The 27,002-nt window shown below is 41.6% G+C and overlaps 1 protein-coding gene and 1 pseudogene across 5 annotated transcripts in view; both read left to right on the top strand.

Moving 5' to 3' along the window:
• The first annotated feature begins 12,217 nt into the window (after nucleotides 1-12,217).
• Nucleotides 12,218-13,075, top strand: LOC129620629 (mitochondrial carrier homolog 2-like; annotated as a pseudogene).
• Nucleotides 13,076-20,608: 7,533 nt separating this feature from the next.
• Nucleotides 20,609-27,002, top strand: part of ARMH4 (armadillo like helical domain containing 4) — a 141,946-nt gene continuing 135,552 nt past the window's right edge. The window contains exon 1 of one of the 5 annotated variants that reach the window (XM_055538183.1): nucleotides 20,609-20,766. In XM_055538183.1, the coding sequence (XP_055394158.1) occupies nucleotides 20,623-20,766 (144 nt within the window). In that variant the 5' untranslated portion in view covers nucleotides 20,609-20,622. The remainder of the gene's footprint in view (nucleotides 20,767-27,002) is intronic. The other 4 variants (XM_055538184.1, XM_055538185.1, XM_055538182.1 and 1 more) reach the window with 4 other exon arrangements.

The raw sequence follows: 27,002 nt of genomic DNA, 5'->3' as shown, positions 1-27,002 counted from the left end.
AGAGTAAACCTTGATGACCTTGGATTTGGCACTGAATTCTTAATCTGACACCAAAAGCATAAGCAACAATTTAAAAAAGTAGATACAATGGACGTCATTAACGTTGACAATTCTTGTCTATCAAAAGGCATCCAGAAAGTGAAAGACAACCTACATAATTTGAGAAAATATTTGCAAATCATATATCTCATAAGGGTTTAAAATCCAGAGTATGTTAACAACTCCTACAACTCGACAACAAAATGACAAACAACCCAGTTTAAAAATGGGCAAAGGAGTTAAATAGACATTTCCCCTGAGAAGGTATACAAATAGCTAGTAAACACGTGAAAAGATGTCAACATCATTAGTTACTGTAGAAATGCAAATTAAAACTACAAAGAGGTACAACTTCACACCTATTAAGATAATCATAGTTTAAAAACTAGAAAACAAATGTTATTTAAGATGTGGAGAAAGTGGAACCATAGTACATTGCTGATGGAAATGTAAAATGGTGCAGCCTCTGTGGAAAACAGTTTAGCAGTTCCCTAAAAACTCAATGGACGTAAGTTTGAGCAAGCTCTGGGAGATGGTGAAGGACAGGGAAACCTGGCGTGCTGCAGTCTGTGGGGTTGCAGAGTCAGACACGACTGAATGATTGAACAAGAACAAAAAATTAAACACATATAACCTAGCATATTACCATATAACCCAGCAATTCCACTCCTCCTCGGAATATACTCAAACCACTAAAAAGAGTCATTCAATCAGATACCTACATGCCAATGCTGACTGAAGAATTATTCACAATAGCCAAAAAGTGGAAAGAACCCAAGTGCCCATAAACAGATGAATGGGTAAATAAAACATGATATACCTACAATGGGATATTGTTCAACCATAGAAAGAAATGAAGTTCTGATATATGTTACAACTCGGATGACCTTGAAACATTATGCCAAGCAAAAGAAGCCAGACACAAATACTGTATGATTCCATTTACATGAAATATCTAGTAAAATAGGCAAAACTGTGCAGGCAGAAAGTGGATTAGAGGTCACCAGAGTTGAGTTGGGGGCAGGTGAAATAGAGAATCATTGGTTAAAAGGTACAGAATTTCTGTTAGCAGTGATGAAAAAGAAAATAAATAGTGGTGACGGTTGCACAACATAATTTGATATCATTGAATTTTACACTTAAAAAATGTTTAAAATGGTATGTTTTATCTTATATATATTTTGCCACATCAAAAAGAATCTATCTGAACCTACCTCAGTCTGAACTGCATGTGGTTATTAGAGGCAAGTTACTTTCTTGAGATGGTGAGGGGGGAGACAAATACAAAAATGCAGAATCAAGGTAAGGAAGACTATCCTTCTAAAATCTAGAATCTAAACCTCTCCGTTTCCAACGTTAGTGTGCATCAGATTCCCCCGAGCCAGATGACTTGTCCCTACCAATAAAGATTCTAATTCGTTAAGTCTGAGGAGCGCTGGCCACTAGCATTTTTAACAGGCTCCCCCCAGATGAGTGAGAGGCAAAAATGGTGAAAAGAATTTGTCATCTGCTATTGCCTGGGAGAACCTGCCTGCAAGATTCCATCGAACGTTTGCCCTTTCCCTTTCAGTACTCAGGTTGCTGCTCTCACAGTCCGTCCCAGCTCACAGCGAGGGCTCCGGATTCCCATCTGTGCCCTCAAGCCTGGGTCCAATCAGGTCTGTCTTCCACTGACTCAGCATCAGGTCACAGTGACTCAGCACCGGGTCCCAGCTGTTGCTCCTGCTCTGATCTTGTCACCCAGCTCCAACCTAGTTCCCATTTTCTATCCCACTTTTGATAACTGGGTCTTTGTTTTGTCACCAAACCCTGGTCCTTTTCTCACCAGTTTCCTCAGGGGAGGCTGTCCCTGAATCTTGGACAAAGATTTTCCGATTTTGGCTCTCTCTTTTTTTTTTTTTTTAAATTGAAAGCACTTGCCTTCAGCACTTTGTAAACCCCACTCTATTCCAAAATCCCTCCTCATTCCCCTTCCCTCCCTCTATACACATACTTCCTGTTTAAACTCCCTTCCTTTTCCATGTCATCTCCAGGTGTTTGGTACCTCCACTGGGGCCCACTGCTGACTCCATTCACCTTCCTGTGAACATCTGTGAATAAGCCCTGCAGGTCGATCCCAGCAAGCTGTTCGCCAGCTGTGAAGGCGTGTCCCCTGCACCCTGGGACCCAGCCTTATGCTCCAGCCCTTGCCTTCTCTTGGTGTCCCTGGTCCTGGGCCCAGCCCAGATACCTGATGGAAAATCCTGTTACCTCCGCTGCTTCCTTCTTGCTGCCCACTGAGGAAATAGAAAGGGAACTAACAGCTATGTGTCTCTTTCATGTTTTGAGAGTTTGCTAAAAGGAATATTGCTGATGAGGCAGTAATGGTAAAGAACCTGCCTGCCAATGCAGGAAACGTAAGAGATGTGGGTTTGATCCCTGGGTTGGGAAGATCCCTGGAAGGTGGGCATGGAAACCCATTCCAGTATTCTTCCCTGGAGAATCCCATGGACAGAGGAGCCTGGCAGGCTACAGTCCATAGGGTTGCAATGAGTCAGACACGACTGAACCGACTCAGCACACACACAAGCATTTTGCTGATGACATTTAATGTAACACATTATTTTAACTTTTTTTTGGGGGGGGGCAGGGAATAAGAATATGACACAGAGGACTTCCCTAGTGGTCCAGTAGTTAAGACTGGTCTCCAGCTTTATTTATTTATTTAGGCAATCTGATCTCTAGCTTTATTTCCTACGACTCTACTATGCAAATTAAGGTACCAGAAAATGTATGTTCTCACTCCTAGGCCTAGCTGATCCCATTCCCCCAACTTGAACACCCTACCCTTGTAACCTTGAGTCCTAAGTTTCCTGTCATGCTAGCTCAAGCTGCACTGCTCTGTGGGAAATTTGCCTATCACTTCAGCACACAGTTGTCTCTGCTTTCTCTCCTCCTTTGTCATGTAGATCATATACATACTCTGCTTGGTACAGGGATCCTGACATATATTAAGTGTTCAGTGGAGCAGGCAAGAGGATGGACTCTGGAGCCAGACTGCCTGAGTTGGTATCTCAGTTCTGCTGCTTGCTTGCTGTGTGACCTTTGACAACTTACTTAACCTCTCTGAGCCTCAATTTCCTTGCCTGTGAAATAAAGGTAATAACTATACTTCATAGGGTTATTATTTATAAAATTATTTATCCTTCTAGTCTGATATTCCATCTTCTTCACCTAATGTTTGCTTTTTGAAGATAGGTATTAGCTACTTGGGCTTCCCAGGTGGCTCACTGGTAAAGAATCTTGCCAATGCAGGAAAATGCTGGTTTGATCCCTGGGCTGGGAAGATACCTTGGAGAAGGAAATGACATTCCACTCAGTATTCTTGCTTGGGAAATTCCATGGACAGAGGAGTCTGTTGGGCCACAGTCCATGGGGTCAAAAAGAGCTGGATGTGACTTGGCAACTAAACAACAACAATTAGCTATTTATGATGCCACTCATCCCAAACACCTCAGAGAGAATTTCAGTTTAGGTACAAGGATATAATATGGAGGAATACATGACTGAGAAAGCACTATCTTGCAAGTGTAAGTTGTGGGATAGCACTGGTGGGGGAAAAAAAAGTTCAAAAGAAGAGGAAACAAGGCTTGGCCCTGGAACAGAGGTGGGAAATTCAGAGGAAGAAAGGATGTCAGCAATACTCCTGAAGGAAAGGGATTTCAGATCCTTAGAGAGGAGAGAGGAAAGGATTTTGGCCAATGGGTTTGAGACCAGTTTATTTCCTTTGGAAAGGGAATGCCTTTTGCCACCTGGAGGGCTGACTGGCTGCTGCTGATAGGCTTGAAGCTGAAGGGAGCAAAGGAGGAGAGACACCAGTTTTCCTTCTGGGATGCCCAGCCCTGCTCACTGGACTTGGAAGGGAGACAAATTTCCATCTGGTAATGTAGACTGTGGATTCGACCAGGGTGTTCCTTGGGCCGAGTCACTTAGGGTGCTGTGCTGGGCATGTGGGTCGGTGCTGGTGTTAGGGATACTGGAACGTGTGTGTCTGCGTTGATGAGGTCATTGCACGTGACAGACATATGTATATGTGGGCAGGGAGCACTCATGTGGGGAATAGTACAAGCTGGGAGGAACACAGGCCAGGGAAAACGGTGTTGCGGGGGTGCAAAACAGGCTGCAGAATGATTCCAGCTGGGGAGATACATCCCGGTGGGGGATATAGACTGAGGAGGATACACACTGGGGAGATACAGGCTGGGTGGGGTTGTGTTAGTTTTCTACTGTTGTGTAACAAATTATCACAAATTTAGTGGCTTAAAACAGCATCCATTTATTAGAAGTCCAAGTCATGGTGTGGCTGAATTTTCCATTCAGGGTATGACAAGTTTAAAATCTAAGGTGTCAGCTGGGCTGTATTCCTTTTTACAGCTCAGGGTCCTCTTCCAGGTTTCACACAGCTGTTGGAAGAATTCAGTTCCTTGTGTTTATAGAACAGAGGCTCCCCTATTCTTACAGGCTGTTTGCAGAGGCCACTCTTAGCAACTAGAGGATATCCGTCGATTCTTGCCATCATGCCTCCCTCCCTGTACCTTCTCATGCTTCACATCTCCCTCATTTCTCTGTCTCCAACCTCTAGACCCAGATTTAAAGGGTTCATGTGATTAGATCAGGGCTTCCCAGGTGGTAAAGAATCCACCTGCCAATGCAGGAGACACAGGTTTGATCCCTGGGTCCAGAAGATCCCCTGGGGAAGGAAATGGTAACCCACTCCAATATTCTTGTCTGGAAAATTCAAAGAACAGAGGAGTCTGGTGGGCTACAGTCCATGGGTTTGAAAACAGTAAGAGATGACCGAGCTTGCATGCATGCATGTGATTAGATCAGGCCTACCCAGATAATCTATTTTAATGTCAATTTGGGACCTCAATTACATTTGCAAAATCCCTTCACAGCAGCACCTAAATTAAAATTGGACTGAATACATGGGAGAAGGTGTGTGCATATCAAGGGCTGGGAATCTGGGAAGCTGTTTTAGAATTTTTTCTTTCACAGAGGGATAGAAGCTGGAGGGATAAGGTGGGAGTACACAGTCTGGTGGGGAAAGATGCAAACTAGGGTCCATTGAGATAGGAAGGGATGCAAGCTGGGAGGGATATGGGCTGGGGATATGGGCTTGTTGGAGAGTCATATTGCTTGATGGGGAATATATTGAGGGTATGGAAGTTGGGAGGGATATAGGCTAGGAGGATAAAAGCTGAGAGGGATACAGGTTGGGGAGTGGTACAAACTTAGGGGGAATACAGGCAGGGGCATGATGCAGGATAAGGGGAGGACGCAAGCTGGAAAGTGATAAGAGGCCAGAATAGGATTCAGGAAGCAGGCTTCCTGAATGCAGAGCATTCAGCACCAGTGCAGAGACTGAGTACCTAAGAAGCAGCTACACTGAACCTGAATGCTATGACACAGCTGGGTCCAGGTTTGACTGGGCCTGAAGAAGGGCACTCAGCTCAGCCTGGGTGATCAGGGACAGTTTCCTGGAGGCAATGCTCCAGGTGAGTCCTGAAGGAGAACATGCATCCATAGTCAGCCAAAGGAGAAAGGTGACATAAGTGTGCAAGTCAGAGGCAAGAAGAGGAGCCCAGGCTCAGAGGTGTGTCAACACAGATTATGATGCTTCGCTGTAAGGCTAAATCTTCTATTAAGACAAGTTTCTCACACTTTGAAACAGTTCATGTCACTGAAGATAGACTGTGTAGAAGAGGAAGAGGGCCAGGCTACAGATCCAGAGGCCAGGATGGGCTTTTCCCAGGCATCAGGCAGCTTTTTGCAGTTTCAGTGTCTCATTTGATAAATAAGGAATTTGGAGCAGAAACATACCTCCAAAACTATAAAAGTATTCTAAGATCCCTAAATTAGATAAATATATTGAATGTCTGTAATAGGCCAGATGGGCTTTCCTGTTGGCTCAGCAGTAAAGAATCCGCCTGTAGTGCAGGAGACACAGGTTCGATCCCTGGGTAGGGAAGATCCCCTGGAGAAGGGCATGGCAACCCACTCCAGTATTCTTGCTTGGAGAATCTATAGACAGAGGAGCCTGGTGGGTTACAGTCCACAGGGTCGCAAAGGTCACATGACTAAAGCAACTGAGCATGCATGCATGCAATAGGCCAGATACTATTACAGTTCCAACTTATTTTCAGCTATGTAAGCATCATGAGAAACGCTGGACTGGAAGAAGCACAAGCTGGAATCAAGATTGCCGGGAGAAATATCAATAACCTCAGATATGCAGATGACACCACCCTTATGGCAGAAAGTGAAGAGGAACTCAAAAGCCTCTTGATGAAAGTGAAAGTGGAGGGTGAAAAAGTTGGCTTAAAGCTCAACATTCAGAAAATGAAGATCATGGCATCCGGTCCCATCACTTCATGGGAAATAGATGGGGAAACAGTGGAAACAGTGTCAGACTTTATTTTTTTGGGCTCCAAAATCACTGCAGATCACTGCAGCCATGAAATTAAAAGACGCTTACTCCTTGGGAGGAAAGTTATGACTAACCTAGATAGCATATTCAAAAGCAGAGACATTACTTTGCCAACAAAGGTCAATCTAGTCAAGGTTGTGGTTTTTCCTGTGGTCATGTATGGATGTGAGAGTTGGACTGTGAAGAAGGCTGAGTGCCGAAGAATTGATGCTTTTGAACTGTGGTGTTGGAGAAGACTCTTGAAGAGTCCCTTGGACTGCAAGGAGATCCAACCAGTCCATTCTGAAGGAGATCAGCCCTGGGATTTCTTTGGAGGGAATGATGCTAAAGCTGAAACTCCAGTACTTTGGCCACTTCATGCGAAGAGTTGACTCATTGGAAAAGACTCTGATGCTGGGAGGGATTGGGGGCAGGAGGAGAAGGGGACAACAGAGGATGAGATGGCTGGATGGCATCACTGACTTGATGGACGTGAGTCTGAGTGAACTCCGGGGGTTGGTGATGGACAGGGAGGCCTGGCGTGCTGTGATTCATGGGGTCGCAAAGAGTCGGACATGACTGAACGACTGAACTGAACTGAACTGAAGCAATGTAATTGGTTGTAGTTAAGTTCATTTTCATAAAATGCCAAATTATTTTAAATAATAGCATAATCTCAGCAAATTAAACAATATTTTCTCCCAATTTAAGAATATTTCTGTTTGGGGAAATTTTTATGTTAATGAGAAGATCCTGGTGGACATAATCCAAACTCCTTAGTTAAATTTGATAACTTTATTGATTAAATTTCTTTGGTGAAATTCCAAAAAAATGCTACAGAATTATATCAAACTTATTACTTAAAAGATCTATGCCCAGAAAATAATTCTGTCCATCAAAACTTGAAATTTAAGTAGCAGAATGTCAATAGGTTTACTTCTGCTCTCAGAAAGGTCCTCAAAAGAAAAAGAAAATCCATTAGCCATCAACTCAAGAAATAGCTCCTTTTATATCTAAAAATCAATATCTCATCAACTGGGTCTGCACTCTGTTTCAAATAATAGTATTTATTGAAGATATAATGGGCATTAAGGACACTGTGCTAAGTACTTTCCACACTATCTCATTTAATCCAACAATCCTAGGCTAGCAAAACTATTATTATCCTAATTTGAAGCTTAATGCACCTCTTGGTTCCTAAACATTACTTCTACATAGGTTCTAGAACACTTGTTTGCTCTCTTAGGCTAGAAGGCCAAAAATCTCCAGGTAACCTATGCAGCAATCATCAACAACCCAATTACAAGCACTGAAATAAAAACTGTGATTAAAAAATCTCCCAAAAAACAAAAGGCCAGGACCAGATGGCTTCACAGGTGAATTATATCAAACATTTAGAGAAGAGCTAACGCCTATCCTTCTGAAACTCTTTCAAAAGATTGCAGAGGAAGGAACACTTCCAAACTCACTCTATGAGGCCACCATCACCCTGACACCAAAACCAGACAAAGACAACACAGAAAAAGAAAGCTACAGGCCAATATCACTGATGAACATAGATGCAAAAATCCTTAACAAAATTCTAGGCAACAGAGTTCAGCAATACATTAAAAAGCTCATACACCATGATCAAGTTGGGTTTATTCCAGGGATGCAAGGATTCTGTAATACATGCAAATCAATCAATGTGATACACCATATTAACAAATTAAAAAGATAAAAACCCTATGATACCCTCAATAGATGCAGAAATACCCTTTGACAAAATTCAGCACCCAACTATGATTAAAACTCTTCAAAAAAATGGGCATAGAAAGAATCTACCTCAACCTAGTAAAGGCCATATATGATAAACCTCCAGCAAACATTATTCTCAGTGGTGAAAAACTGAAAGCATTCCCTCGGAGATCAGAAAGAAGACAAGGGTTCACCACTATTACTCAACATAGTTTTAGAAGTTCTAGTATGGCAATCAGAGAAGAAAAAGAAATAAAAGGAATCCAGATTGGAAAAGAAGTAAAGCTCTCATTGTTTGCAGATGACATGAAGCTATACATAGAAAACCCTAGAGATACTATCAGAAAATTACTAAAGCTAATCAGTGAATTTAGCAAAGTCACGGGATACAAAATCAATACACAGAAATCACTTGCATTCCTATATACTAATAATAAAAATTAGAAAGAGAAATAAAGGAATCAATTCCATTCACTATTGCAACAAAAATTATAAAATAGCTAGGAATAAACCTGCCTAAGGAGACAAAAGAACCGTATACAGAAAATTACAAAATTAAAGAAATTAAAGATGGCATAAACAGATGGGAGAGATATTCTATGTTCCTGGGTAGGAAGATCAATATTGTGAAAATGACTATGCTAATAAATGAAAACTACAGATTCAATGAGATCCCTATCAAAAATCCCAATGGCATTTTTCACAGAGCTAGAACAAAAAATTTCACAATTCATATGGAAACACAAAAGAGCCTGAATAGCCAAAGCAGTCTTGAGAAAGAAAAATGGAGCTGGAGAAATCAACCTTCTAGACTTAAGATTATACTACAAAGCTGCAGTCATCAAGACAGTATGGTACTACAACAAAAACAGAAATGTAGACCAATGGAACAAGATAGAAAGCCCAGAAATAAACCCACGTACCTATGGGTACCTTATTTTTGACAAAGGAGGCAAGAATATCTTATGGGAGCAAATATAGCCTCTTCAATAAGTGGTGCTGGGAAAACTGGACAGCTACATGTAAAAGAAAGAAATTAGAACACTTCCTAACACCATACACAAAGATAAACTCAAATGGGTTAAAGACCTAAATGTAAAACCAGAAACTATAAAACTCTTAGAGGAAAACACATTAAACACAGGCAGAACACTCGATGACATAAATCAAAGCAAATCCTCTATGACCCACCTCCCAGAGTAATGGAAATAAAAACAAAAATAAATGAGTGGGACCTAATTAAACTTAAAAGCTTTTGCACAGCAAAGAAAACTATAAACAAAGTGAAAAGATAACCGTCAGAATGGGAGAAAAATAATAGCAAATGAAACAACTGACAAAGGATTAATTTCCAAAATATACAAGCAGCTTATACAAGTCAATACCAGAAAAACAAACAACCTCATCAAAAAGTGAGGAAAAGACCAAAACAGACGTTTCTCCAAAGAAGACAAACAGATGGCTAACAAACACATGAAAAGATGCTCAACATCTCTCATTATTAGAGAAATGCAGATCAAAACTACAAAGAGATATCACCTCTCGCTGGTCAGAATGGCCATCATCAAAAAGTCTACAAACAATAAATGCTGGAGAGTGTGTGGAGGAAAGGGAACCCTCTTGCACTGGTGGGAATGTAAACTGATATGGCCACTATGGAAAATGGTATGGAAATTCATTAAAAATTCATTAAAAAATTCATAAAATTCATTAAAAAACTAGAAATAAAACCACCATGTTGCCCAGCAATCCCACTCCTAGGCATATACCCTGAGGAAACAAAAATCAAAAAAGACACATGTATCTCAGCGTTCATTGCAGCACTATTTACAATAACTAGAACATGGAAGCAACCTAGATGTCCATCGAGAGGTGAATGGATAAAGCAGCTGTGGTACATATACACAATGGAATACTGCTGCTGCTGCTGTTGCTAAGTCGCTTCAGTCGAGTCCGACTCTGTGCAACCCCATAGACGACAGCCCACCAGGCTCCCCCATCCCTGGGATTCTCCAGGCAAGAACACTGGAGTGGGTTGCCATTTCCTTCTCCAATACATGAAAGTGAAAAGTGAAAGTGAAGTCCCTTGGTCGTGCCCGACTCTTGGCGACCCTATGGACTGTGGCCCACCAGGCTCCTCCATCCATGGGATTTTCCAGGCAAGAGTGCTGGAGTGGGGTGCCATTGCCTTCTCTGCAATGGAATACTACTCAGTCATAAAAGGGACACATTTGAGTCAGTTCTAATGAGGTGGATGAACCTAGAGCCTATTATACAGAGTGAAATAAGTCAGAAAAGAGAAAGATAAATATCATATACTAACGCATGTATACGGAATCTAGAAAGATGGTACCAGTGAATTTATTTGCAGGGCAGCAATGGAGAAATAGATATAGAGAACAGACTTACGGACATGGGGGAGAAGGGAAGAGATGGTGAGATGTATGGAGAGAGTATCATGGACTTTGAAAGTGAAAGTGAAGTCGCTCAGTCGTGTCCAGCTCTTTGCGACCCCATGGACTGTAGCCTATCAGGTTCCTCCATCCATGAGATTTTCCAGGCAAGAGTGCTGGAGTGGATTGCCATTTCCTTCTCCAGGGGATCTTCCTGACCCAGGAATCGAACCTCGGTCTCCCGCATTGCAGGCAGACGCTTTACCGTCTGAGCCACCAGGGAAGCCCTATCATGGACATTACCGTGTGTAAAATAGATAGCCAATGGGAATTTGCTCTATGACTCAGGGAACCCAAACAGGAGCTCTGTATCAAGCTAGAGGGGTGGGATGGGGAGGAAGAAGAGAGGGAGGTTCAAGAGGGAGGGGACATATGTATACCTATGGCTGATTCACGTTGATGTTTGACAGAAAACAACAAAATTCTGTAAAGCAATTATCCTTCAATTAAAAATTAAATTAAAAAAATTATGCAGTAAGTTCTACTTCCTTGTACAAGGCACAGGCAAAACCCAAAGTAGGAAGAGCCACTTTGAAACAAAGATGCCACTGTGGACTATTTAGTCTGAAAATGTGCTTTTGGAGGGGGAAGATCTTTCTCATATTCCCTCTCTAAAGATGTCACTGTTCTGCTTTAACCAGAGAAGCTATTAAAAATAATTCAAATGGTGTGAGCATGATACTCACTGATCAGAAGCGACCCTGTCTGTGCCAGGCATTACCTGCTCCCCCACATTTTAGTCTGGGATGATGGGGAGTTGGTGGAGGAGTTGAAGCAAAGGGGAAGGCTTGGAGTAACAGCTTGGGACCATGGCTTTTCACCAACTGATAAATGCTTTATTTTAACAACCAGTGTGACTGTCCCAATGTGTTTTAAAGGAAAATCCCACAGTTGGCCAACCCCACTGAGCTTTCCTGTAGAAAGGGCAGGTCTCAGGCATATCACCCCAGACCTAAGCTGCACCTCCTCAGTGTCTGCCCTCAAGGTTGCTCCTGAAGAAGGCGACAAGAAGGAAAGCAGCAACCTCAGAGTTCCTGCTCGATCCCCTAACTCAAGTGCCTCCTTCTTCCATTTCTGTGGTTGGAAGTCCAACTCCTGGGCTTGGAGGAAGGAATGGAAAAGGAGCAAAAGGGTGGAGGTAGTCCTCTTTGCCTTTGTTTCTTTCTTTGTGATGGGGAGAATGTTTCTATATTCTAGTGTTTTTATTTCTCCCATATCTTTTTTTTTAAATCATCTGCCTATGATGCCTTCTTGTCTGCCACATTTCCTCCTCCCAGGTAGAGGAGGTGAAGCCAACTGCTGAGATTGTGTCTTGGGCAAAGTAGTGGGTCTGTCAACTGCTCATGAATGAATAGGGCGTTGCACCACATGGAATCTGGCTCTCGTCCTCAGGCTGCCTCAAACATGGCAGCATACTGGAATTCAAGACTCTAACAATGGCTGGGAGGTGGCGCAGTGAAGCTGACAGCCCTGGCACATGATTCGGGACAGGTCTGGTTTTCTGGTGGCTCTGTCTGTCCATCTGGCCGCAGGTGCCCTCATGGCTGACCCAGCCAGTCAGGTGCTCCTGGGCCTGGTCTTACCATCCCAGCCGCTGATGTACATGAAGGTGCTCCTCCAGGTAGTGTATGAGCTGCTTTCTCCAACAATAGGACGAAATATTTTGGGGTGGAAATTCTGTCAGCTTCCTAGTTTCATTTATTATGCTCAGCATATTGCAATCATCCATGGGAAGCGTGGGTTGTTCACAGGCTTAACTCCAAGACTGTGTTCAGAGGTCCTTGGAACTGTGGTCCATGGTAAAGTTTCACAGCATTACCAAGAGTGTGACAAGGCTAAGGAATTAGGATCTGGAAATGTACAGAAAGAAGTGTGATCTTCCTTTGACCAAATTATCAGGGAGATAGTCTAAAAGGTGATGGCTGCTTCTGCTGCTACTCTCATCACACATCCCTTCCACATGATCACTCTGAGGTCTATGGTATAGCTCACTGGCAGAGAATCCAAGCACTGTGGACTTGGTGACTCCATAGCAACTATCTATCAGGAAGAGGGCATCCTAGGATGTTTTGTGTTTCCACCATGAATGAAATGAAGAGTTACTCCCAAGCTGTCACGGATTTTTTGCCAGTGTGTTGACCTGTACCTTTGTGCCTGTCTCTGATCTTATGGCTGTCGACCACTGTGGGCTTCTTGGTGGATGCCCCTCTACTCCCCAGTATATTCTTGGATAGATGGCTGGGGCATCCTACAAAAAGGGGGAAATATGAGCCGAGGAAATAGCTTGTTTTTCCAGAAGTTCCCCTTTGGGAAGACTTACTGTTGTAACCTGAGAATGTTCATTTGAAGATGTGGGGCAGGGACAGTGACATTTCTATAGTCCCAGTTGCAAAGAATTATGGGACAGAATATTGATTTCCATATTATTGCTTTGAAAATAATCATTTGATCTTGGGAAAATGAGAAAAAAAGACTATGAGATCAAAAAGGATGGGCCAAAGTGCCCAGATTTGCCTCTTCAAAACTAGGAACAATATACACACTGGAGAAGACAGTAAATTACAAAAGCAGCAGTATGGAATCTAGGAATCAAGCAAAGGTGTGATAAAAAAAAATCACAGAAATAGAATTTACAGGAAAAATGAAGTCTGACAGGGAAAAAAAGAAGTCGTATGTTTTTGATGAGCTAAGCAGAATATGATTTGAGTGAAAAGTGCTCATCCATGGAAGATGACTGCTGAGAAGAGTCGTAAAATGAATATTAGTTGGCAATGATAAGTGCCTTAAAATGCCTTTTACAAAGAGAGAAATGGAAGGAAAACAAGGCATGTCACTAGGCCTGTTAACCCCTTATAGAAAGCTCCTAAAAGCAAAAAGAGAAAGGAAGAACATCAAGTGATCATCCTACGTATCCTTTGGGGACCAATTTATTTCTTCTTTTGTGGTGATGCCTCACACTTAGATTTAGACCAACCCAAAAGTAAATAATTTTTTCTGTGTGAAATATATTTTCAACCACTCTGATTCTGAAGGAAATTTTTTTCCCTTTGGCTATTTTTATACACCAGTTATGGAGGAATTGCTTTGAACTGATTCTATAAAATGCATCTTTTATGTCCATTTTATATTGTAGGTCATGACAAAGAACAAATAAAAACAAAACCTATTGCTCTGGCTATTTCAAGGGATTTGGGCCTGGATAGAATATGAGTTCTGAATTCAGCTTGAAGCAGTTTTTTTTTTTTTTTTTAAATCTTATTCTCAGGGTGTATCTTGTTTTCATATGCCATTTCTCTTTAAATGAATGTGAACTTTACCAATGAAAGGATTGCAGACTTGTGTAGGAAGGTGACTTGATATATCAATTGGCCTAGTCCCCTGGTTTCAGATAGGATGTATACAAGCAAGGAACAATTCCTTCTTATGATATAAAAAATAATTAATTCCCGAGTCTCAAAGCCACTGCCGTTGAAATGTGGTGTGTGTGCCCAATCACTCAGTCACTTGTGCAACTCTTTGTGACCCCATGGACTGTAGCTTGCCAGGCTCCTCTGTCCATGGAATTTTCCAGGCCAGAATACTGGAGTGGGCTGCCATTTCCTCCTCTAGCAGATCTTCCCGATCCAGGGATCAAACCTGCATCTCTTACATCCTCTACATTGGCAGGCGGATTCTTTACCAGTAGCGCTACCTGGCAAGCCCTCCATTGGGATATATCTTCCTAATTTGCTTGGGATTAATACATTTCATTCTGAAACTGGTCAAACTTCCTTTTCGGTTAGTAGTTTTAGTTTGTGCTTCATAATTGTAAAATGATTAGCATTACAGTGCTTATTTTGGTAATAGGCTTATGGCCATAATTAAATAGTCAAAAAATACTTTTTGAACAGCTGCGGTGTTAAGGCAAGGCACTGCCCTAGGTGTTGCGGGAGATGTGAGACTATATAAAACACACTGTCTTAATTCAGAACTTACGATTTTAGTGGGGAGAGGGGAAGATGGTTTTATATAGCACATGTACTTACTATATCAGGGCATGGCCTTTCTGCATAGGCTTCCACATAGGTTTTATCAGCTAGTTCCTCTCTGTAGTGGTATCATGAAAAAAAGATAATAAAAATGAGTGCCACTTTTAGATTATTGAAGAAGCATATGAGGAAATTTTATATTATGTATTATTCATAATGTTTTTGTGTGTATAACCTTTTCCTCTCAGCTAAAACGAACATCTGTGAGGAAAGTTAAGTTTGACTTAGATATCTTTACAAGAACCACATTCTTTTCACAAAACAAAAACACATGCTGATTGATTAACCATAGAGCTAAACTCAATGCCAAGATAAATGCATAGCCTACATTAAATGATGTGCTTCTCATTGCTTAATGACTGTGAAACCTGGACTCAATTATGCTGTTTCTTAGACAGTGTAGCCAGAAGAATTAACTAAAATGTATACGGACAAGGAATTTATCAGGAGGTTGAGTGCTATACTGAAGGAAAATCTTTTTTCTTTTTGCACTTACATCCATGCCATATTTAAACCTTAGTAAGTCAATGTTCAAAATGTTCAAATTGTTGGTACTATTCTGATTAAGAGTCTCAAGAATGTCTTCATTGTAATGGTATTGATAACCCTTCATCATATCCTGTTCTCTGCTTTTGCTGTCAGTGTGCTACAGACTGATATAATGTATCCTGAGTCTGATGTTAATGCCCAACTCACATTTTTAAAATGTGAGATAACATTTGTTGGAAACCAGATAATGAACAACAATATAGTGAGCCATAGTCAATATATTTGGTAGTTTTCCCACACTTAAACCTATCCCTGTAATTTCCTTGTTGAGTTAATGGTGTTTAACCAGAAACCAACATCCCAGCCAAAATAAAATTTATCCTTTTTTAGAAACCTAGAACAAAAGAGAATATATAATCTCTTTAGCTAATCTACTTCCATCTCTAAGAACTTTCTTTGACAAGAGTTGTTCCTTGGGCCTGAGTTTTGCCATTCCCAGTAAAGCCATTTTTAAAAATTCTATCCTCGATAGAGGCATAAAGGAGTAAATTTTTCTTTGTAACATAGGCAGTAGGTGTGTACACCTATACGGCTTCCCTAGTGGCTCAGACAGTAAAGAATCTGCCTGCAGTGTGGGAGACTTGGGTTCAATTCTGGGTTGGGAAGATCCCCTGGAGGAGGGCATGGCAACCCAGTCCAGTATTCTTGCCTGCAGAATCTCCATGGACAGAGCAGCCTGGTGGGCTACAGTCCATGGGGTGGCAAAGAGTAGGACACGACTGAGCGACTAAGTACACAGCACACATACACGCACACCTATGTCAATAATAAATATCTCATGCTCATTATTTAATGTAATGAATCTATTAAAGTCATTGATTTAGCTATCGTTAGGCATGTAAAAAAAAGAAAAGATGGAGTTAAACTCTTCGACATTGTAAAAGGCAATTCTTATCTTTTCTAGAGTTACAGATGTCATTTTTGAATAGAGTTATTCATGAGGACCAACTCACTTAGGATTAAAGGGTATATTCCACAGAAGACATTAGATCTTTGATGTTCAAATCTCTTATTTTTTATTTTTTTTACTGACAGTCTCACAAGGACATTATTTATGGCTGAAAAAAGGAAGATTTATTTCTTATAAATGTTTTCACCCATGACTTTATCTAAAAAGTTTCTTTTTAAAGAGCTGTACTGGTGAACATTTTGCTTTTGTACCTACATCAGTAGCTCTTTCCTCTCTTATCTTGCTTTTTCAAGGCAACAGTCAAAATTCCATTTGTTAGAACAGAATCAGAAAGTTCAAGGCCTAAAGAAATCTAACACTTAATAAGGGAATATAGAAAATAACAGATTTTAAAAAGAAGGGACTATAAAGCATATAATACTCTGCTTCAACAATTATAATAGGTTTCTTAGGGGAAAACAGAGAAACAAGAGGATTCATCTGTGTGTTTGCATAATAAGAGTTAAACAATAAAGGTAGGTAAATATTACGGACTTTGTGTTGACAGTTAAAAGCAACTACAGTGTACAAAAATTTGCTGTCACAGAAACAGACTCACAGACATAGAAAACAAACTTATGGTTACCAAAGGGGAAAGGGGGTGGGAGAGGGATAAATTAGGAATTTGAGATTAGCAGATACTAACTACTATATATAAAATAGATAGACAACAAAGTCTTACTGTATAACACATTGAATATCTTTCAGTAAACAATGATGGAAAAGAATATGAATATATATATACGTAAAACTGAATCACTTTGCTGTATACCAGAACTAACAGAACATTGTAAATCAACTATACTTAAAACAAAATTGCCACTCCAAAACTTTGCTTAAAGAAAATCATTTTATTGGATTTATTCTACTGACTTGTCCTCCCAATAAACTTCATATTAAACACATAATTTAGTACAAGGTAGAAATCTCAGCTCATTAGTACTGAAATAGATCCTGTCAAGTGTTTGAAGGTTTTGAATGCAATGAAAACATGTATCAGAATTTCAACAGCTTGTTCTGATGTCATTCTAATGTTATTATAACGTCATTCTAACGTTATTCTAACGTCATATTAACATTATTCTAATGTCATTATCCTTATTTACTACATCATCACCACAACCATCAAATATTGAATACCCAGAGTGAGTTGATTATACTTAGCATATGGAAGTCTATTCCTAGGAATTTCAACTTAAGAAATTAAAAGCAAACAGAAAGCAGAATTTGGGTTCTGCTTTCTTTGACAGAGAATTTGAGTCAGGGAGGACCTGGGGAGAAGAACACTGCAAGATGCTGCAAAACTCGTGTTCATAAACACTTAGGAAGGCCAGGAAGAAAAGACAGGCTTTTACAGTGAGAAGGAAAATAGCCAAAATGCAAATGACTGTGACTCGAGCAGCTCCTGTCCTCCCTCTGCGGCTGGATCTCTTTGTTGGCTGCCTTGGGAGACTTATAAGAACAACAAAATCCAAGGAAGGAGTTTTAAAGGGGTCAAAAATAAAGGAAGGGAAAATCACTGAAAAATAAGAACTTGCAGAAAGTTGAGGGAAATGTTTTGAGGAGATTCCAGGGAAACACAGACTTCTAAGAAGAATTTTTTTTTATGTGCCTCTTTCATTTCATTTTGTTCTGTTGCCTCACATGGTTGTCGCTGGTGTAATTTCAAATGAAAATAAAACAAAAATAAACAAACAAAAAACATCCTCATCAAACAGCAGTGCAGAGTCTGAGGAAGTCTTGCTGCTGGTTTTCAAGAGCCCTTAATGCGAACCCTTAAGTGGTACTTCCCTTGATGATGTTACCTTGGTTACAGACACACACAATCCAGCTCACATATACTCATTTCAGCAGTGCCTTATGGGCAACATACATGAGGGATCAAGCTGTCAGATAAAGTACTTGGTACTTGGTAAAGAAAATTAGGTGCTGTACTGTGGAGCATTTCTACTCAATTTACTGATAACCTTACCAAGGACACCACAATGCTCAGATGCTATTGCAAAGACTCACTTCTGGGTGGTATTTACAGGGATATTGTCCACTTCTGGCTCTTGGGGTTGGTTATCCAGTTCTTCATGTGACCAGATCCTCTCTGATACAGAGGTTTTTTTATCAATCAGAACCAGGTGATGACCTAATACAGCAAAGATGATCAGATAAAATACAGTTAAATTTGAATTTTGGATAAATAAATCGTTTTAGCATAAGTATGTTCCAAATATAAAATAGAGATTCTCTATTTTAATTTACTAAGTCTGGCAACCCCAAAATTGTCTTCCTGAGCTTCCTTTCTTGTTACCTAGATTGGTGTTTTGGGTATTGCCAAACTCTTTTAATGTACACATACAATTTCTTGCTTTACTAGTAAAAGACTAACAACATTCATTGTATGTGGATTAACTGATTAGAATGTAAGTTTCCCTGATTTATAGTTTGTGTGTGTGCTGGAGTGGAAGAAAGGATCTTATTATCACTGCCATGTACCCACAGCAGCTGTTGAGATAAATTGCATTCATCAGAGTTGTTTAAAGCAATACGAACCATTGAGGGGAGGCTAAAGGAGGAGTATAAATGGGTTCCAATAAGATCACTGTAAAGTAAGCTGAAATAATTTGTATCAAGGAAAAGGCGAATAGGAATTCTACTATGGGAGAAGGGTAATTTTGGAGAATGGAATACTTTGAGAATAAGGCAGCCTGGAAAGTGGAGTTCTGTAGCTGGGACTTAAGAAAATCACAGGTGTTTTAGAAAAACACTAGGATCCTTGAGAGGGATGCAGAAAGGGAGCCAGGAAGATGTCAGAGAAACTGAAAATTTCAAGTTTGTGTGTAGGGCTGGCTCTCCCTGCATGGGGAGCTGGAATCCCTTTCTCCTCTTTGCTTCTCCTATTCTCCTTGATCCTTCGGTCCACCTGATTGATTCTGTTTTTTTTTTTTTTAATTAGTACTATTAATTTAACTGCATTTGGGTAAATAGAATCAATTTTGTGGTCCAGCTGAGAATCTCATCATATAACATTATTTTTATGAGATGTGGTCTGAATTTCAGACAGCTGACATAAAAACAAAATGTTAAAACACTTCCTGGTCAGGCTGCATGTGTAGCTTATCCACCTGGTGGGTCTTGAATCCAGGTAGAAAGCCTGGTCACACAGTACAATATATTATATTGTATTACACTGAATACATATCAAAAACAGATCTTACAGATTCAATTCAATCACGTTCAAGAACTCTTTGACTACCTTTCTGGAAATACAAACAAAATATTTTAAAGAGAGGTGGAATAGGGAAGATAGTGCAAAGATGTGCAGTGTTAGATACGGAGGTCAAAGGTGCAAGACCTTGCTCTGACTTCAGGATGTTTACAAATAACTACAAAACGAACTAAGCTATTATAAAGCAGAGAGTTAATAAGTAGAAGAGATGATTCATGTGGATTGCAAACATAAAGTGCTGTGAGGGTTCTTCCAGAATGGCTTTTGGATTCCTGACACCTCCTTCTATCCAATATTAGAAATATCAGGTAAAGGAAATTGAATCCTTTAGGAACTCAAGTAGGTAATTCCCGGGGCCCACGTTAGCCATAAAACCTTGGGCAAGTTCACGGCCTTCAGCCTCAACTCCCTCCTTTGTTAAGTGGGGTTTACCAATATCTATCTTTTAGGGTTACTGAGGAGATTATTAATAAAAGCCGTTTCCCTTGCGGCTCAGTGGTAAAGAATCTGCCTGCCAATGAAGGAGACGCAGGTTGGTTCCCTGGGTCGGGAAGATCCCCTGGAGAAGGAAATGGCAACCCACTCCAGGAGAATTCTTTACTGGAGAATTCCATGGACAGAGGAACCTGGTGGTCCACAGTCCATGGTGTCAGAAAGAGACACGACTTAAGGACTAAACAACTGCAAATAGTGAAGCTCCTAGCATTGCGCCTGGCAGAAGCACGGGCTCAATAAACCGTACTTCTTGTTACTACTTATCTGACTGAGAAAGGAACACTTTGTGTGGGGCTACTGTACTGGTTCCTACTTATGGGCACGGCTAAGAGACTAAAACCGTAGTTTCCACCAAGAACAACCTGCGGCCTCGGACTTGCGCCCCTCGCCCCAACCAAGGACCAGAGAAATTCGGGCTCTTTTAGAGAAAACAGTGCCCTGGTCTCTTCTCTCCAGGGAATAAGGAAGAACTGTCGCGGAAGCCGAGAGAGCGAAGAGAGGCAGAAGGGCTGGGTGTCTCAAAGGTGTCTGGTGAGCCCGGACGCGGTTAAGACCCGCCCCCGCGGCTCGGCCCCCAGCGCCCGAGCGGAGGCAGGGAAGTGGGCGCGGAGGGGCGTGGGGCGACGGCTCGGGTTGTCTGTGCCCGCCGAGCCGGGGCGGGCGCATCTTCTTGCCGCCCAATCCCCAGCCTTAGTCGCGGCCTCATGAATAACCAACAAAGCGAAGCGCCCTCCCCCTGGCGTTCCAGACCGCGGAGGGAGCCGCCGCTGCTGCAGGGGCCGCCGCGGGGATGCCGAGCGCGGGCGCCGCCGCTCTCTTCTGCGCGCTCCTCTGCTGAAGGTTCACAGGTGAGGACGGGCTCGGCTTCCGCCACTCGGGCGGCAGCTGCTGCAGACGGGGCGGCCAGCAGAGACGGAGCCGGAGTCCCTGGCGGCACGGGGCCGCCCCGGGAGCTGTGCGGTCGGGGGAGCTCAGCAGCCCCGGGCGCGCGAAGCCTGCGCCCCGCGCCGCCGCCAGAACGCGGTGCCCCGGCTCGGGGTGCGCGGGGGCAGCTCCGAGAGCGTGGGGCGCGGCGCGCAGGCCTCCGAGGACTAGCCTCACTCCTCGCTCCAGCCCAGCCTCACGGCTCCGCACCAGCGAGCGGGCCTTTGTGCTGCTGGAGCTTGCAGGGCTGGCTGCTTTTGTGTGGGCTTTTCTTTCTTCTCTCCCTCCCCTCTCCGTCTCACAGCGGTGGTAGAGAAGTTCCCGAAGACTAAGATCTGCTCCTTTGAAAGCTTTGATTGCAATGTCCCCGATGCCAGTCAGTGGTCAGCAGCCGAGGAGCGAGTGGGGGCTGCAGTGGTCACCGAAATGTGTTACTTTTCAGAGATCAAACAGTTGAGTGTTTAGCGCAGGGATGTCACAGAACCTCCTTGCCGGTCCCCCAGGACACGGTAAGAGGATGCTCCTTGGAAAGGTCACTTGATTGGAAAGAGGGCCTGCGGGTTAGACTCCAGAATGATTGTAAGGTGCTACATGGAGGTGCCCAGATGCCTCCTGTGCGTCCGGGTCACTGACAGAACCCGACTTGCGTACATTCCGAACATGTAGAGCGAAAAATCTGGCTGGCTAAAAATCTGCCAGGCGCTCAAAATACAGGACCCACAAGAGTTTGGAGTTCTCAAAGAAATCTTTGCCTTCCCAAGCTGATGCCAAGGATCGGCCAGGATCTTGGCTCCTCATTTTAGTGTACTGCTGCTGTGGAGGAGAGGATTTAAAGGCTGATTTTAAAAGTCTACCTTCATTCTATGGAAGTTTTAGTTTGCAACTTCAGGGACTGGGGGAGTGGCTCACAAGACCATCCAAAAAACTCTGAAGGATTTTTTTTCCGTAGGGAGCAAAATGTGTGGCCATAATTTGCATGTCTCCCCTCCTTTGTGAATTTTCTTGATCACAAGTGATACTGTTGGGCTCCAAGGAGTCTTGTTTAAACACCTACAGAGTCAGTCGCTGACCCACTTTCTGCTTACTTGCCAGCAGAATCCCACTGTAGCATCTATTGGAAGAAACTCAAAACTGGGTGAGATTTCACAGTATCAGAACATTTGCACACAATAGAAATTTAAGGGCAGACTGATTTACTCTTATGCATAAGGTACAGTTGTTATATTTGTCATATTAATGAATCAAGCACTTAGGCAACATACTTGATATTGATTGTGTTTATTCACAAAACTCCCAAGACTCAGCAAGTCTAAGGTAGCTACAGTAACAGAGCCAATTAAGAAGATGTGGATGTCTTTGTTTTCATGGGAGGTTCTTAACATTATATTCGGCATTTCTTGCTAGATCTTTCAATGTCATACTTTGGTTTTACAGAAGCAGTTTGATGCTAAACATAAGTATAGGATCAAAATGTGGAGGATGGGCTTACCTGTTATGGAAAATTTCTACTCATTCACTATTTATTCAGCAGGTGTTTGCCTGAAAACTTGTGTAAGGAATTGTATTTTTTTTTTCCCCTTGAGTTCTGTTTAGTCTCACTTAGGGAAGCTGGCTATTCAGAGAGAATAATCTGAATTTGATCTCTGTAAAATGAAAGCTTATTCTCTAATTTAGATGTGTAGTCAGTCCTGTTTTTTCACGTAGTGTTTACTTGGTGATTATAAGAGAAGTATCTGAATCAAGTTTCAGCTTGAAATGTTAGATATTATGTTTATTCCTTGAAATGTCTACCTGGGGATTACTTTCTCCTGCCAGCTAGTATTTAGAGATCTTTTTAAGCAAATGAGGTTTGTGAACTACAAAGAACAGAAATGAAGTGTCACATTGGTTTGTTGAAAGGAACTGTATATAATGGATGGACAGGAGCTTGTTGATCAAGATTGATTAGGATGGAATTCTGCAGACATCAGACAATTCCCAGGTCACTTTGTCTACATGAAAAGTTGAAAGGGGAAGCTCCATGGAAATAGCTTGAGGGGGAAAGGGTGTTATGGATCTTTCAGACTGCTCACATTTCTGTTATTTTGAGGGGAGTGCATGGTAGTACTGCAAAGATTAAAGGCAGGAGGAGATGGGGACGTCAGAGGATGAGATGAGTGGATGACATCACCGACTCAATGGACAGGAGTTTGAGCAAACTCTGGGAGATGGTGAAGGACAGGGAAGCCTAGTGTTGTACAGTCCATGGGGTTGCAAAGAGTCAGACATGACTGAGTGACTGAACAACAACAGTATGTCTTAAATTGTTTGATACTTAAACCTTTTTTCCAAACCATTTTTATGTCTGTTATCACTGATTTGGTCCCTCTTCCATCTTTGTAGAAAACAGAATGAACATTATCATCTCCATTTTGCAAAGAGGAAACTGAGTTTCAGTGATTTTCCCAAGGTAGAGCTGGAAGTCAAAGCCAACTTTTAAATCTTCAAGTCCAACTTCTTTTACCAGGAATAGGGTGATGCTCTAGAGTGATACACACCGGTATCTTCCTTTGTCTATATTGCTAAATTGTAGAGAATAAAGCTTGTGGGCTTGATGTGTAGAACTTAGCTGTGGTCTGCAGCAATGGTAAAGCACTTTGCTGGCAGTTGCCCGAGTAACCATCTCGACCCCAGCCTACTTACCTCTTTGCTGTCAGCAGGATGCCTCTTTCCTCCTGTGGGTTACTTTGTGGTTACTCTGTTCAGTCTCCTTCCACTGTGGTTGAACATACTACTGAAAGGATCATCTGTCATCCCAGGCACTTAATTTATAGTGAAGGATGAGTAGGGTCAGATCATCTTAAAGCCAATAAATCAGGCCAGTAACAGTCACCCAAAGCACAGTAAATCAGAGATGGGGTACCTTAATGCTGTGTGCCACAGCTGGCTTAATAGGGTCAGAGTCTTGATAAGCTCCACTTCAGACCAAAGGGATAGTGTTGGCAATGAGAACCTTAACAGTTAAAGGAAAGTAAGACAATGATAAATAATCATTAAGGAGCAGGAAAAACACAAAATGGAGATATTAAGACAAAGAAGGGAAAGAGTTTCTTTTTCCATTATCAATCAAAGAATTACTATGACTTAATTGGATTTTGAAAGGTGAAGGGGTAATTGGGAAGCAAGTTGACCTGAAGCTCTGAAACTTGTTCCTCTGTGATCTCTCTGTCTCTTTTTAATGAAATAAACTCTGAAAAAACCTGAAGTACAGGAGACATGAGAATACACAAATTACTACTATTATTAAAATCAAACATTGAATAAGTAGCCAAAATCAACTAAGTGATGGACAAAACATAAGCCATGAAATGTTATTGAAAATCTTACAGTGTAAAAGAGATGCTGAACCTTCTTTTTCACATTCTTAAATGGTTATTTCTGATAACTCAGTTGGTAAAGAATCTGCCTGCAGTGCAGGAGACCCCAGTTCGATCCCTGGGTTGGAAAGATTCACTGGAGAAGGGATAGGCTACCCACTCCCGTATTCTTGGACTTCCCTTGTGGCTCAGCTGGTAAAGAATCCACCTGCAATGTGGGAGACATGGGTTTGATCCCTGGGTTGGGAAGATCCCCGGCAGAAGGGAAAGGCTACCTACTCCAGTATTCTGGCCTGGAGAATTCCAGGGACTGTGTAGTCCGTGGGGTCCCAAAGAGTCGGATACGACTGAGTGACTTTCACTTTCAAATGGTTATTTATATTCACTTCACACCACTAAAAATTGAATACCTCTCCTATGTGTCTACCATTATTAGCAATTATATGGCAAAGGAAGCTGAAAGACTAGTGTTTTCATGCAAAGAAGGTAACCTTAGTTGAGGTGACGAGACTTACAGATGTGATGATTTATACTGGAGAAGCTAGGAGAGGGGCAGGAAGAGAATGGGCCAGGCAGTTTTGTGATAACAGTCAGTAAATAGGACATGACCTGGTGGACCATGGATTGGATACCAGGGGCAGGGAAGAAGGAGAGAGCATTCTGGCTAGCACAGTGCCATGAGCAAAACTTAGGAAGCTGAAATGAGTAAGGCACATAAGAGGGGAATATATCCAACTGGCAATGGGTTTGTACTGGGCACTGATGATATGAAGTTGTGTTATAGATATGGAGGTTGGCAGTTATATGTTTGGGGACATTAAATGATGTGTTTTGGGAAGGTAGAGTTGTAGTCGCAAAGACAGGAAACTTGATGACTGACAGACATAATTACACAGGTAAGTTAATTAACCTCTGTAAGCTGGTAGTTTTCTCACCAAAAAAAAAAAAAAAAGAGAGAGAGAGAAGGATAACGACAATGCCTGTATCATTAGGTTGTTGTAAAAGATTAAATAAAATAATTTATATAAGGCACTTAAAACACTTGGCATCCCTGAATGGTAGCCATGCCATTTTTGATTTATTATTGTAATTTCTTTCCTTAAGACTAAATCATCTAGATTGTATAAAATGGATTGGAGAGGAGAGAAGCTGATCAGGATAATAAATTAAGAGGCAGGTAAAACAATGACAATCCAGTGTTCCCAAGAAGGGATGATTCCAAGAGATATTATGAGGGAAGGACCTGCAGAAATTGTGAACCTAGAATGTATAGGAGAGAAGAGTTCAAGATGACACCACAGTTTAGATGAAGATAGTGTGTTTGAAGTAGCACCCAAGTAACAACCAGTAGACAATGGAAATCAAGGGCAGTTTTTTTCCCCAAAACCCACACCAGCTGTTTATGGCATTTGTGTTTATCCTGCAAAAGGAAAATATCAGGTGGATTGTAACTTTTTTTTTCGTTTTGTTTTGTTTTTGGCATACTCTACAGGTCTCCTGTGTCTTGAGTACCCTTAGGGCAGTGCTCATGTTCCTTATATATTATACATGAAACTCAATTTGCTTTGAAAAAATTAGCTTTGTCACTGATGAAATGATTGAACATGCCGATTCCCTTTTGTGTCTGCGTTTCGGTAACACACTGAACAACAGCCGCATACTGTTTAGTTGGAAAAATATTGACCAAGTGTTTGAAAACACCTGATTAGTAAGTCTAACAAGATGGCTAAGGCTGTATTTTTTTATGTTGTCTTTCATTTGTCTTTGAAACTTGAATATGCCTAGACTTGACAAAGAGATTCTGGACTGTATCTATTTAAGATTGTCAAAGATAATGCTTGACAGAACAGCTTATCTGCTCACTGGTGGCAGAAACGCAGTAAATTGTTCAGAGGACTGCCAAGCCATTAGGATACCTTGATAGTGAATGACAGATAAAGTGCTATGACTGGCTCAGAAAAGGATGCTTTTTAAGCTATTAGAAGCTAATATCCACTATCAGTGAGCAACTGGGTTAGAGTTCATGTATCTGAATTAATTTGTACTGATGGATAGAGTGAAAAGAAAGGAGCCGCCAAAGTCACAGTGTAAAAGGAAAAGTTGGAGAAATGTTTTATTTTATTTGTTAAATATTCTGATATTTGAGTTAATTGAAGATAATTAAGACATAATTTCTAATAAGCAGTGAAATCTCTCTCTCCTTCAGCAAAGCGGGCTATAGACATTGATTTGTTTGTTCAGCCAGTATTTACTAAGCGTTTCCTCTGTGCCAGGCACTTTGCCAGGGAAAGGAGACAATGTCGAGGAAAAAAGAAAAGGCCTATAACCTTGTGATTACACACGGTTACTTAGGTTTGGAAATATTGTCACTGAATTGACAAGAGTTAGTCTTTCCTTATTTATTCTCTACCATCATGCAGCTCCCAGTGAAGGACTCCAAACTCATGGGAGTGGTTATGTGAACCTGTGCTGTGCTTGGAAAGACAGAGAAAGATCTGGAACTTGAAGGTCATCTACCAATTTATCTGAGTTGCAGATGTGTTCCCTACTGCCGTTCCAACAGGCTGTCTTTTCTGCCTCTCTTAAAGTTCAGGCATCACTTTGAATAGTAGGGAGAAGGAGCATATGGCTGCAATACACAGGCATAGAATAAGCGTGCGGTTCACCCCACTTTTTCCTGTCGTAATTGAATTTAGAAAGCAGGTGGCTGACACTTAATTACAGAAGGAAGGTCTTTTAGAGCCATGGCAGAATTCCCTTCACACAAAAATTCTGAAGTTTAAGGTCTAGATGAAAATGAAACC

The sequence above is a fragment of the Bubalus kerabau genome, chromosome 10, assembly GCF_029407905.1.
Source record: "Bubalus kerabau isolate K-KA32 ecotype Philippines breed swamp buffalo chromosome 10, PCC_UOA_SB_1v2, whole genome shotgun sequence".
NCBI lineage: Eukaryota > Metazoa > Chordata > Mammalia > Artiodactyla > Bovidae > Bubalus > Bubalus kerabau.
This window is presented reverse-complemented; position numbering and strand designations above follow the sequence as displayed.